This window comes from Pleurodeles waltl, chromosome 6 (assembly GCF_031143425.1).
Source record: "Pleurodeles waltl isolate 20211129_DDA chromosome 6, aPleWal1.hap1.20221129, whole genome shotgun sequence".
Lineage (NCBI taxonomy): Eukaryota > Metazoa > Chordata > Amphibia > Caudata > Salamandridae > Pleurodeles > Pleurodeles waltl.
In genome coordinates, this window is record NC_090445.1 from 1,439,597,267 (window position 1) to 1,439,611,070 (window position 13,804).

At 44.9% G+C, this 13,804-nt stretch overlaps 1 protein-coding gene across 4 annotated transcripts in view; it reads left to right on the top strand.

The window, feature by feature from the left end:
* ADK (adenosine kinase) overlaps positions 1-13,804 on the top strand; it is a 462,265-nt gene that overhangs the window by 53,240 nt on the left and 395,221 nt on the right. For 2 of the 4 annotated variants that reach the window (XM_069240847.1, XM_069240848.1), the window contains exon 1: positions 2,990-3,120. The exons of the other annotated variants lie outside the window; for them this stretch is intronic. In XM_069240847.1, coding sequence (XP_069096948.1) covers positions 3,107-3,120 — 14 coding nt within the window. In that variant the 5' untranslated portion in view covers positions 2,990-3,106. Of the gene's footprint in view, positions 1-2,989; positions 3,121-13,804 lie in introns of those variants that run through there. 4 annotated transcript variants of the gene reach the window in all.

Here is a 13,804-nt window from a genome sequence, read left to right on the forward strand (position 1 = left end):
GTTTTAGTACCTTAAACGACATGGTCCTGATGTGGCCCTAGACTCACCTGAAAGGAAACGCCTACAAAGGGCTTGACAGATAGGGTTATAAGTTGGTGTCACACGCATGATATATAGCGGGCTCCAGAAGGGTGGGAATTCTAACAGGCCCACAGAGACACTCATGCATCTACTCACACATCCGCTCAGACCTTGACGCACCCACTCACAGACCCACTTAAACCATGATGCACCCATTCACAGACACTGACGCACCAACGCAGATGCACTCAGACTCATACCCACTCACAGACCCACTCAGACACTCAAGAATACACTCAGACCCTTGCGCACCCACTCAGACCCTCATGCCCCCACTCACAGACCCAGTCAGACACTCATGCACCCATAGACCCACTCATAGTGACACACCCACTCACATAGTCACTGATGCAGCCCCTCACAGACCCACTCTGAGACTCATGCACCCACATACACAGCAAGTCACTCATGCACCCACTCACAGACCCACTGACAGACTCATAAGCTTGTTCACAGACCTACTCTGAGACGTATGCACCCATTCACAGACACACTAAACATCACACACACACTCACTGACAGACCCATACACCTACTCATCCACCCACTTACCAACCTTTACAAGCACTCATGCACCCATTTTGAGACCATACAGATTATAGTTACAAATACAATTTAAATTCATTCACAGATCAAAAGTTACAGGGGCGTTTATAGTTAGGAAATAGAATTTTAAAAGAGCATTGAAAATCACTGAAAAAAGCAAAGATTATAGGGATGTTATAGTTAGAAAATATAATTTAAAAAAACCTTTTGAAATTCACTAAAAAAAAAAAAAAAAAAAGGTTACAGGGACGTTATAGTTAGGAAACAGAGTGAAATAAATCTTGGAAGTTCACTGAAAAAAACAAAGGTTATTTAGGCTCACGAACAAAACCAATTAAATTTAACAGTTATAGTTACCTCAGATAACTGTACTTTGTGCCCCTGAAATTCACTGCTTATGACATCACATATTGCATCTCAAATGACATAACTGATGACATCATCGCCACAACCACTCACCCACCCACTCATCCCCCCATAGAGAAGCTGACATACATAGACTCACACACAGATACATTCCAATTCATGGACCCATAAAAGTACTGACACACACCCACTCATGCACTCCCTCACACAGCCACTGACACAACCACTCACTCACCCATACGGCACTCACCTTTCAGAGATCTATGCAGCTACTCACACACCCACTTAAAGACCCATACAGCCACTCACATACCCATTTACAGCCCACACAGCCACTGACATACCCACTCACAAGACAAGACCACTCACACACTCAGCCATACATTCACTGACAAAGCTACTCACTCACACATACAGCAAAATGTTTAGGCAAGCCAATCCCCACCCCCTCAATTTTTTTTTAATATCATGTCAGACCCCAGGGGATGGGCTCCCCGGGGCTGAAATGGGGAGGAGGGGAGTGCTCCCCCCCCTCCCCCACACCTAAAATGTTTAAACGGCTAGACCCTGGGGGATGGGCTCCCCGGGACTGAGATCGGGGAGGGGGCACACGTCGGCCCACCTCCCCCACATTGACCTTTCACCCAGTGAGGTAACGCGTACTAACTAACCAGTACAAAGTGCTCCCTCTTACACCCACATAGACCCTCTCACACCTAGACAGACTCTCTCCTAGCCATTGTCACACCTAGAGACCCTTTCACAGCTATTCTTACACCCAGAGGGATAGGTGCTGCGGTCAATTCCTACTGCAGCACGACCAAACGCTGTGTGCAGTTTGGGGTTGGGTGGTTATAGGGGGTTGACTGTAGGGCCTGGCCTGTGTCCATCCCCTGCCGCACACAGCCGAAGGCTTTGCATGGCAGTGGTTGGATTAACATAGAGTAATGAAAATTACTTTACGTTTAAAAAAAACATAGAAATTCACTGAAAAAAATAAAGGTTACAGGGTGGTATAGTTGGGAAGTAGAATTTTTTTTTTTTTTAAACCTTAGAAATGTACTTATAAAACAAAGGTTACATGGACGTTATAGTTAGGTTCTGAATTTACTTGCACGAAACCAGAGTAATTCAGCAGTTAAAGTTATTTCAAGTAAATATAACTTGTGCCCTCGCCATGCGCTCGCTGCTAATTACCACAGATATTACTGCACTCATAACAACTTTCATAATGTCAATAACAATATCAGTGAAACAGAAGTCAAATTATTGAAGAAAAACTGTGCATGGAGGGAGGAGAGAGTTACAATTACGTGAAATAACTAACTAAAACTGCAGAATTTCTTTAGTTTTGTGCGAGTGAATTCAGAACCTCCTATGTCATTTTTTTTTCCTACTTTAATGAAGATATATATGTGTGTGTGATACACACATACATATGTTATTTTTTTATGTAACGATTCTCACACACACACACACACACACACACTTGTCATTTATGAGCGTTGCGAATTATAGTTTAATAATACCCATTATTTTAACAGAACTGAATTTATCAGGTTTAGAAGGAGGGAGGGAGGGAGGGACAGCTTTTGATGTGTCAGAATTAAACTGTCTGATCACAGATGGCCATGAACTATTGTCTTTAGTCCGCTTTCATTGTCTATAACCCGTGCAGACCGTCGTACACAGTACGCACGTGGTAACAGAACCGGTTCCATCGCGGCCACGTTCGAGTCAGGCGGAGTGTAATATACAGAAGAGGCAAGTGTCGACGCGAGTGGCACCGCCTCCACCGTCCAAATACAGGGACGCCCTGATTGCCTGGGTATGCCATGGCCTCCTATGTGACGTTGTCCTGCGCTTGCTTATAGTATTTATAGAGGATCTCTTGAGACCCGCCCTCAAGCCCGGGGCGCGTGTCTTAGCTCTTGTCACGCCCAGTGTACTCGGCAGCGCGCGGCGGTAGCCAATTGCTATGCCTTGTGCAGAAGGGGGCGGAGCGTGCGCTGCTTGGAAGTGGTTACATTGGAGCGGCCGCGGCTTCTGGCCCCACGCGCAGTAGAACAAGGAGCGCGCGCCTCTGTCTGCCACTACACGGGCACTGCTCAGCATGCTGCAACTCAGGTCAGACCCGGGCCGTGGGAGGGACAGTGCATGTCTGTATCAGACCTGGGTGGGGCATTTCAGATTCATTGCATGGAGCGGTCACTGCACGAGCTCTGCTTTTCATGCTGCAGATAAGATCAGACGAAGGCAAAGAGAAGGATGTAGTTCATAAAGGACGCACTGAAAAGGGCCAGCTGTCCATGGCATGCAGCAGTTCTTGTCAGTCGGTGGGGTGGGAGCACTGCGAATAGTAAGGGATTCAGTCTATGGAAGCTGTGCCTATGTCCAGTCCATTGAAGACCAAGCGCCCAACTACTGGGTCATTGCGGAAATCCCAGATGCCACATGAGATGGGTAGAATAGGAGAGGGGTACTAGAGATGATGCACCGTGAAGGTGTTAAGAGCACAAGATGACCACCAACACACGGGACGTTCACAGGACTTGGATTTGTCAACCTAATGCATTGTGGGTGTTGTAGTGTTGGTTAGCTTCCTTTGATCTAGTTATACTAACACAGCTGATAGCAACGATATGTATGTTAAAAAACGAGACACGGAAACCTTGCAGTGATGAGAGTCGGGTGGACTACCGCAATGAACCATGAGCTGAACTCTGCATTGAGGGTAGTATGTGCTGCAGGCGCCCGAAGATTTGTGCAACCTGTCCGGCAATCATTATTGATGTCCCATTGGATTCCCCGAGAGGCATTGAAAATACAAGAGACAGCGTAGCTACAGAGTGAACCCCATTCCTCCCTGCGAAGCATGTGCTTCTTTTGACTGTTAAGTGTTATAATGTTTTACAAGCGCCGTAGCCCAGCCTGTAGTGCGAAGAGGAAGCTGCCTGCCGTCGCTGGGGGCACTTTCCGGGGAGAAGCGTGGCCAGCGGCTACCGCCCAGCGACAGCTTGTGAAGGCGACTGTGCTGGGCAGGCTCAAATGGGAGCCCTTGGTGTCCCCACGTGTTTCAGTGCCTCCTCCTAGCTAGAGGGGCAAGTACAGTGGTGTGGGGTACCTATGTGTCCTGAACTCTTTTCTAGCCTCTACTGTAGAGATTTTTTTTTGGGGGGGGGTAGGGAATGTATATATATTTTTGTATGCCTGTCCCTCTCACAGTTCCCAATATAAACCTGCTGTTGTCGCGGGCTCTCCTTGCTCCCCCCACCCCCCTCGCGGGATCCCCCAACCACATTAAACCTGTTTTAGTGTAAGCTGGCAGCCTGTCTTTTGAAGGGGCTCTCTCTGTACGCTGATCTCTTCTGCTACACCTGTTGCTGAAGGGGCTGGTGTGCATGTGTCACTGGGGCCCCCTGAGTGTTATCAGACCCTCGCAGCCTGTCCTAGATGGCTTCGCAGTAGCACGTGGGGGCTGCGTGGCGCTATTCACTGCTTCCACAGTATTTGTAACGGTCGTTGTGGATATGACTTTGAGTGGTTTGTGGGCCGGGTGGGGAGTGGCTGGACTAAAGCGTTTTCTGTAGGTTTTGGATAAGCAGGGTGCAGCTTGTCTGCCAGTCACAGACCGTGCAAAGTGTCACATCCGATATTTCACAAAAAAGTGAAAACTTGACTGCCATTAAAAAGTATCTCTAGCAGCCCTGTCATTTCGTCACAGAAGCATGCAAAAAGTGCAGCTCATCGGTTCGTTTAAAATGCTAATCTCCAGGCATGTTTTTTAATTTTTAGGGTAAACTAAAATTTAAATACTTTAGTGCTTAAACATTTGGAATTTGAGGTGTCAGATGGAATATTCCTTATTCGTTATATTTTAAGAGCAACATTTTATGAAGGGTATCCAATTGAATTTATAACAGCCTCAATCTGGGATGCGGGGTATTTTTAAAGGGACGCTGAAATGAAGAAAAACTTGTTGTGTTCCAGTTTGCGTACCTCTGGGACTTCTGATCTGAAAGTCTTTATTTGAACTCCAAGCGTAATGGTAGTCTGCTTTCTGGGCTCATATTTCTAGAGGTTTGGGGCTTTTCCTGCAGCTGCTCCATATAAAAGAACAGGACTAAAATTGGCTATATGCTATCTGATGAGAACCTAGAGCACGTGCTTGTGAAAATAGTCCTTGGAAATGGTCGTTCTGCTTGAAGGTGTAATCCCCTGAAAAACTACTTTGTAACTCAAAGTGTGGCACATGTATGATGCCAGGGATATGAACATAAGGAAGTACATGACTCTTCATGTGCGGGTGTTCTTCATAAACCCTGTTAGTTGAGAATGCACCAGAATAATGAGTGCCTGCTGCACAATGGCAATGTCTGTGGGTTTTTTCCTGCACTTTAAATGCATTGCCTGTGATTAGGTGCTTGAAGACCCTCCTAACTCTGAGACTGACATGTGCTGATAGCACCTCTCCGTGAAATGACTGCCCCCTCAGCCCTTTCTAGAAGCTCTTTTCAATGTACATTCAGTCCCTACCAACTCCATGCTTGTGTACGTAACGCTTACATCCTGAAATATGCAAAAGATTTGCTTATCTTCTCTTTTGAATGCAAACCCTTGTACAAGTGCTGTACAATTTGTTGTAGAATGTGTAGAAAAAGCTTTTTGAAAGGGGGTGGATAGGAAATGTGAAATATTTAAAATTTAATCTGACAAGATTGCCTCTGTTGGGACAGGAAAGTCCCTTACCTGGTGTTCACCGCTGCCCTGAATGCCCCAGCTGCTATGGTATTTGTATCCCTGTTGCTGACATTTGTTGTAATGAGGGGAACATGGATCATGAGTGTGTGCCATGACGTAGGTCTGTTTCATGTATTGCGTTCTTGTTGGACTGGGAGGGGCACCCAAAGTGCTACCCACATATTTGTTAAAGGCTTCTTTTGCCAGGAGTTAGAGTGCAGTGGTGGTAGCATGCTTTGTAGTGATCTTAAGAAGTGAACAGCCCTTTTTACCTGCCTCACTGGAGTGAGGTCTGAAGGCTCACTCATGGAAAATTCAGCTGCTGTGTGCTTAACTCGTCCCTGGCCTACATAAAGTTAGTATGTTTGCACAGTGCAGCATGTATTATATACATGTGCTAGGTGTATGCATGCCTATGAATGCTACAATAAATGGAAGACTCTGACTTCCTCTGTGGGAGACCCAAGGCTGATTGCTGGTTGGAGAAGCATGGGGGTTAGAGGAATCCCCCCAGGCAGACTTGTGGATTGCTGCATTCATGTGAGGTTGTTGGGACACACTTTGGAGGAAGAAGACCCAGGCTCGTCAGTACACTTCAGAATATGCTCTTTGATTCATGGAAAAGCCCCTGAAAAGAGGCATGGGCACATATCAGGAAGGAGATGGGGATAAGAGCATCATATAGAGTAGGGCTGGAACCCCGGGGTAACCTTTTGAAGCACCTATTGCCGTGGCTGACATCTAGATGTGAACCTCTAGTCACTTCTGTGGTGTTGTGGGGCTATCAGATTTTTGTCGCTCCTGCTGTGACAGATTTATTTCTGGAGAAGGGACGGGATAGAGGAATGGGATTGTCAAAAGGAAGCATACTCTCAACACAAACGTATAAGACTCTGACCCTAAATAGCATTTGGTGTCTGAAAATGGACTATAAGAAGGGTAGCTCTATGCCCCCAAAATTGTCTGTTGTCAAGCAGCCAGTTGTGCTATGTGATGTAGGGAAGCTTTGGAGGTCTGATGTCTGTGACAAGCGCTCAGAGCTAAGGCCTGCCAGTCTCCCAGCTGGGCGAGGGAACATTACCCAGGGAAATTCAAGAACACCTGCCCCTGAAGCCTGGAGCACCAGTGTCTGTCTGCTGACCATGACCAGTGTGCCTTGTGAGGAGGAGAAGAGGGCTTTGAGGGGAGCGAGGTCCAGTGGGGGATTTGGCAAGTGGATCCTTGCTGTGATGTAAGGAGAAAGCTGCTGAGCCAATTGGGCCATCGCTTGCAGATTCAAGCCAGGAATTCTTTATGCCAGAGAGGGCTGCTGTAAAGTTAGCTGCGGTTGCCACTAGTCCTGTCGTTGACTGTGTGCAGGTTCAGGTTGGCAACCCCGTATGCCAGAAGTGCTGTTGTGAAGAGGCAGTTACTGCTATGTTGATTGGTTAGTCACCTGTGTGCGGAGTAAAGACAGTGACCTTGTATACCAGAGGGTGGGGGGGGCGGGTGGTACCAGAGGGTACAAGTACCTTTGCATAGTGCCAGCCATCGTCGAGTGAGGAAGCTGTTTTGTTGACCCCTGAGGACCTGAGCAGAACGGAAGCTATCGAATCCACCCCCACCAGCCTGTGTGAAGGGTCAAAGGAACTTACCATCTCAACAGAGGACGTGCCGTAGGTGCCCAACCACTGCCTTTGTGCAACCCCTGCAGGACTGGGTCGAACTGTTCATGGGAATGGAAGTCCCCTGGGGATCTTGTTCTGCAGCATAGCTCTTTGGGCCCCGGAATACTTTTGACTTTTGGAATGGTCGGAGTTGTACTCCCTGAGATTAAGACTACTTGTAGGGATTAAACTGAATATTGCTTGTAGTGAGTAGGGAATAATCACTACTATTAGTGAGAGGGAAATAGGACTCTGAATGGCCTATATAACAGAAGAAAAACCCTGACCTCCGTGGACTGAGTAAAAAGCAAGTATTTGACTGGACAATCATTTACTGTTGCATCTACCTCCATTAATACTACCCCCCCCCCCCCCCCCCCCCAAAAAAAAATAATAATCCTTGGAGTGCTCAACCCTCGCTGCTACTGAGAGCCAAGTGCTGAAGGGATACTTGAGCCAGCTCCTCAGACCCCTTAGTAAGGAGGGCCCTGGGACATAAGGAGAAAAAGGCCTTAACTCCTGCGGCTATGCCCAGTAGCTCCTAGTAGCCCTGGGTTCTTCTATAGGAGTTTCTGACAGCCTCTATTGTTGCACAAGTGTTGTATAGGATTTCTGCATTGTGTGCAGCAAGCATCAGATGCTGGCATTTTGCTGCTGTTCACCTGATAGGCCCGAAAAATTGTGACGCGGCTCAGTAGAAAGGTCTGGGGAGTGATAGCGTAGTTTGCTGGATAATGAATGATGTCCCGTCTCCAGTTGGTTTCTGCTCACTGTCAATGTGCATCACAAGTTGCAATGGCACCTGGCCTCCACTTTTTATTTTTATTTTTTTATTTCTATATTATTGCGGGTTTATTTGCTTAGTGCCCACTGTAGAAGGCACAGTCAAAAACAAATTTATATTGTTGTAGCTGTAACTTTTTAACCTGTCCACAAAAAATGGGGTGGCAGCATCTGTATTATGCCGGTTTGTGCAACGTGTTTCTAGAGCAGCAGTGGCACCTTTGTTGCCTACAGGATCTCCTGTTTCCTTCTGTGTGCTCCTTTGGAGGGCGTCATGTCTGCCACGTTTGATTGACTAGTAAAGCTGGCTTATTAACACTTGAGAGAAAGGTGGGCCTGTGATGTGAATGAACGTGTACTGTAAGTTTAAGATTTTGAATATGCGTTGGAATTAGTCAAGTCTTAACTGATTAAAGTTATCTGACATACACGAAGTGAATATATTTTGTTTCGTCAACCTGCTCGCTGTTCTCGTTGGCATTGTCACAGGAACAGCTGGCCTCAGCAACCGTGGGCTGATTGCTAGCATCCTTGATGGACTGGGCAGATAACGTTTTCTTTCGGGAGCCAGCCTGAGGGGAGCACGCAAGGCCTATGTTAACTGCTCTCTTTTTTCCTAGCCTGTGTTACCCCTATTTCACGTCTATTCAAGCAATTAAATGGCTTTACAGTATACAATGACTGTCTGCTCTATCCGCCCCATACTTCTGTAGTCAGTTGGATGAATAGAATCTTTTCTGTCACTCGGGCAGAGAGTGAGCTGTGATCACCATCTATCTCTTCATGTGCCAAGAACAGATGAGTGGAAGCTAACTTGTAACCTCTAATGCAGGGTGGAAGCAAGTGATAACTGCCCTGCTGTAATACAAGTACAGATAACCGGATATTATCACACCCATCGTAGACATCTAGAAATGGCTGGAAGTCCTTCTACTCTGATGGCCACTCCAGATGAGTGAGAGCTACCCATTTTCCTGATGACGATTGATAAGTAGAAGATATCCTACTGTCTGTCCAATAGAGGAAAAGTGAAGCTGTCCTGTTCGATAATGCATGTTGAAAGATTGCATGTATTCAGACACTATATTGAGATAAGTGGAAGCTGTCCTGTGTTCTGTTGCCAAGTAAAGATGAGTGGCTGGTATTCCGTTCTCTGGTGCAATAGAGGTGAGTAGCACTTAACATTGTCTGATGCAAGTAAAGATGAGGGAAGCTTTTTTTGTTTTCTGATGCCAGTTGACATGGTTTAGGTAACCTGGTCTGACGACGTGTAGAGACAAGTGGCATCTGTCTTGTTTTGTTATTCAAGTAAGATTACTATAAGTTATTCTGCTACCTAAAACCACGCAGAGATGAGCCTCGACCTGACCATAACGTACATTTTGACGATTAGCTTGTTTTGTCATTACCTCGACCAAGCAACTTTACCACTATAAATTGAGTTCTAGCCATTTTGATTGGTAATGACAAGCTATGGTAATGCCAGAATTTGACGATAGTTTTTTTTTTTGAGTTGGGAGGACCCAGGAACTTCTAGCAAGAATAAATTTAGGAGGTCTGAGATTATCCTCGACCCTCGAAGTGAAATAGATCCGTTAAGGAGGCTCCTGGTTCTAAAATCCTTAGCAGTGCAACAATCTCTGCATCTAGGTTGTAAATATGCTAGGTGGACAACTACATTTTTAGTTATGGTATACCACAGGAGTGAACAAAGATACATAATTTGAAAAGCAGTTAAGCCACCTTACACTAGAATCCCAATAACTTTGTTGTTTGTCTGTCTGTCTGTCAAAGGAAGTAAGGTGAAACATGGTAATTACTTTCCAGCTCCTCTTGTAGCTCTCGTCTGCTTCAATAATGGAACGTGTGAGCAGCATTTTGCAATGGCCTTTGGAACTATTCACAGACGTAAGATATATCTAATTGTAACCCTGTTAATTTTAAATTTAACATTCGAGACGCTGATTGTCCTCGATAGACCCTTGGTGCCTATATCAGATAGGCTGGGGAAAAGGCAGATCCTTGTTGTTGTTTAACAGAAAATATAAGTGTAAACTTATTTAATTAATATCTTCCAGTTGGAGGAGGTGGAATGGTCAAGGTTGTCATGCACTCCGAATAGACCATAGGGAAGCAAGGCTACAGATTTATCCATATTTAGCATCGCTGGTATGTCTTGCATGCATTGGTTTGGATTTAGCCCCTTTTCAGGTCGTGTAATAGGATGTCATTTAGTGTGGTTGGTGGGCTATCTTTCGTTTAGATAGTAAAGGAGCATCACCGTTTGAGAGATCCGATCACAAAGGCTGTTTGTCTTTGTATTGCAGTAACAAGTTAGCGGGCGATCTTGCTAGAGGATCACAGCCTGTCTCCTTGTCCCCACATCTAACCCTCACACATCAAATGTTCTACCATTTGTTTCCTGTTTTGAGCCTAGTTTCTCTGCAGATTGTATTTGGAATTAAGTGAAAGACAGACATGTAGTTGTGGTTTTGTGAGTCTGATATGGTTGTTGATCATGATCATTATGGAGCAAATAAAATGCCCAGTTCAGGAGTGTTTGAATAATGCACGCTTTCTTGTTCTGTTACTTGATGGTCACATTGAGCTTTCATCATGCACTCCCTGTTCGCTGTCTTGAAGTAGTTTTTTTTCGAATGACCTAGATACATCTGTGCAGTAGTGTTATGTATTTCCCTTCACATTTCAAGCCTTGGTTTGTGTTTGGTTAAGAACCACTGCAGTAAAGACTTAACTAGTGTTCCAGGGAGCCCCCTGGGCTCCGCAAAGCCTTCTCCGAGGGTCCGCAGTGTATATAACCAAAAAAGCAAAATGTAATTTAAACATTTTAAAACATTATGTAAGTAGAAGGAATTTAAATTGGAGGCTAAAAATTAAGTTGTCCTCAGATTGATTTGTGAGCGCCGTGCAAATGCATCAAACAGAATATAATATAGACGGTGAGTGGCCTCAATTGAATTTCGGAAAGCTCCAACCTTCCCACTATAGTTAGCATTTTTACTTTTTGTATATGTGTGAATTACAATATTTAATTTGTTTGAATGCTTGTGTCTGTATTTTCTGTACATTGTTTTGCATTTCAAATCTTCTAAAATGTTTAGCTGGGGTCCCTGCCTACCAATAATGACTTACTGGGGTCCCGGATTCCATTGATGATTCATTGGGGGTTCACAGAGGTCAAAAGGTTAAGAACCACTGCTATACTGTACTGGCAGTTAAATGATCTGTGTATCCCGACTGGCCTGTGAGCAGAAAATGTGAAGGAATGTTTGCGTGCAGTGGTGAAGATCACAAGGGTAGGAGGCGCCCGGGTTCCTGGTGTCTGCTGTACCAGTGCCCAGAAATGAATGGGTGTGCCGCCTCTAGTGCCCCCGCAGCCACATTTGCTTCTGTACAGACAGCAGAGGAAGTGCCAGAACACTGCGGATTTATATTTTCTCAGACATTATTGGGTGCCTGTGGAACTAGAGGCTTTACATTTCCAAAACGGTCTCAGTTTAACCCATTTCTTGCCCAAGGTTTCTTGATAAGTCAGTGTATGTTTGTGGATAAACGATTACTGAACAAAAGCAATTTTAGAAATGTACTGGGTGGTTTAAGGAAATTAGGCGTGCACCTTTTAATTAACCAAATTGAATATGTTGTGGAAACATCGAATACATCTGCTAAAAAAAAAAAAAAAAGATGTTGAAAAGTGGCCAGATGGAGCCAAGGAACAGTGTTTTGGACACAACGAATCCTTTTGAAAATGTAAACTGCATGGGTCTCGTTTAAAAAAAAAAAAGTCCCTTCTTGGGCAGTGTTTACTTCCGCGGTGAAGAAGTAATGTCCAGCATGGGTATTCATAACCATAAAGAAGCCATGCTGGTGCACCAATCTATATTGGACTTGTGCATTCTAGCAGTACTGTTAAAAGTGCACTCTTTGGGTGCAATGCTCAGCAGTAGCGGATTGCCTATGAATGTTTAAATGGGGCCCCCCACAGGTAAAAGGGCCCACCTGCAGAGGTGGTACTACAACGGTGTGCAGTTTGGTAGAACAGAAGCTTTCAGACTCCGTGCTCCTCCTTGTCCCCTGGCCTGTGGATTTTGGTGGCTATTTTACCACCCTCTGTGTAACACACGTATGAAGTTTTATTTGTGAAGCAGGATTTCCCTTTGTAAAAGAGCTGGCGATGTTCAGATTGTCAGCCGTGGTTATCATAACATCTTGGGGGGTGTGTGAGTAGCACTTTGAGTTAGACTCACTCTGCAAGTGAACATACTGGTTCAATTATTTTTTCGTATGTTTTTTACTTGAAAAGAAAACAGCAACTGCGTTGGATTTTGTAGAACGTATTCTGTCCTGTATTTTCTTTTGAGGGTGACATATCTCAAAGAGGTGTAACTATTAACAGACCTCAATTGTACTCTCTTTATTGACCTTCCATGGATGGATAGCTGAGTCTGGAATTGACATTTCGGAATGTAGTGACGTGTACATGTGAGCCTGCCTGCCTTTTCTCTCTTTCCTTCTCAACAGTGGCATATATATACACTTATCTTTACAGTTTGTCTAGGTCGCTGCTGAGATCCTTTCATAAACAAGCATTTACAATGCATCGGGTCTCGCGTTTGCTCATGTTAGAGCTGATCGCGTTGTAAACTCCTAACCCGACTTTTCACCTATCGGGCAAAAGTGCATTTATGTACATAACCCGAAAAAGTGAAATCAAGTACCTAAAGCGCTCGACTTCTGCCAAGCGAGATCGGGCTCGTAAATTAGAGGAAAAAAAAGTCCACGAGCCTGATGGAAAACAGCGAGCCTCGCATGTTTTCTGTACTTGGTCGCTGCGCTGGAGGAGGGCTAGCCACCGGAAAAGGCATGCCATATGCGTGCCTTCGACTAATGAAAGCAAGCAGATTTGATTAGGGAAGCCCACCAACCAATAAACACTGATGTGAAGTTGACAGGGCTCTGAGCCCTTTTATAAATACAAAAGAGTCTCCCTGCAAAGCGCATGCAACGCAGGCTCGACCCTAAAAATGCAGATTGCGCCTTCCAGGTTTTCGTATTTCAGTTGTGCATGAACTGAGTGCCATTCTGTTGGTTAACAGCTAACACCTTTTTACAAACATTTCTGAAAAGTGGGAAAACGTCAGTAATATACAGCTTATAACAAACAATATTTTTAAAGTATATTTACTATAACGTAGCAATCCTAGCTTTTCTGCATGATCAACCTAGATTTTTTGCTTTTTTCTGAACACGGGTTTTGAACTGTGTGCACTTTAACATGCTAAACAGGAATAAAGTGCATTAGCTCCACCTTCAGACATTGATAAATTGGCTTACCTCTGGTTGTGATAATTATTTTGCCTGTAAGTCCCTGGTATATGGTGTACGATATACTTCCGGGGCCTGGAAGTTAAATCTTACTTGTGTCTCAGCACATTTTGTATCATCCGCCAGAGTGGGCCTGTAAAATACTGCTTCTGGCCTATCCTATGTTGCTTGACCACAATGGTTTAGATTTTTGCTGTCAAGCCTGCCAAAATAGCCTGTTTTGACAGGTAGGAAGCTCTGCTTCTCAATACTAGCCACCGCTAAATACACCTCGCCGTCCACAGGGTAGTGTGCCT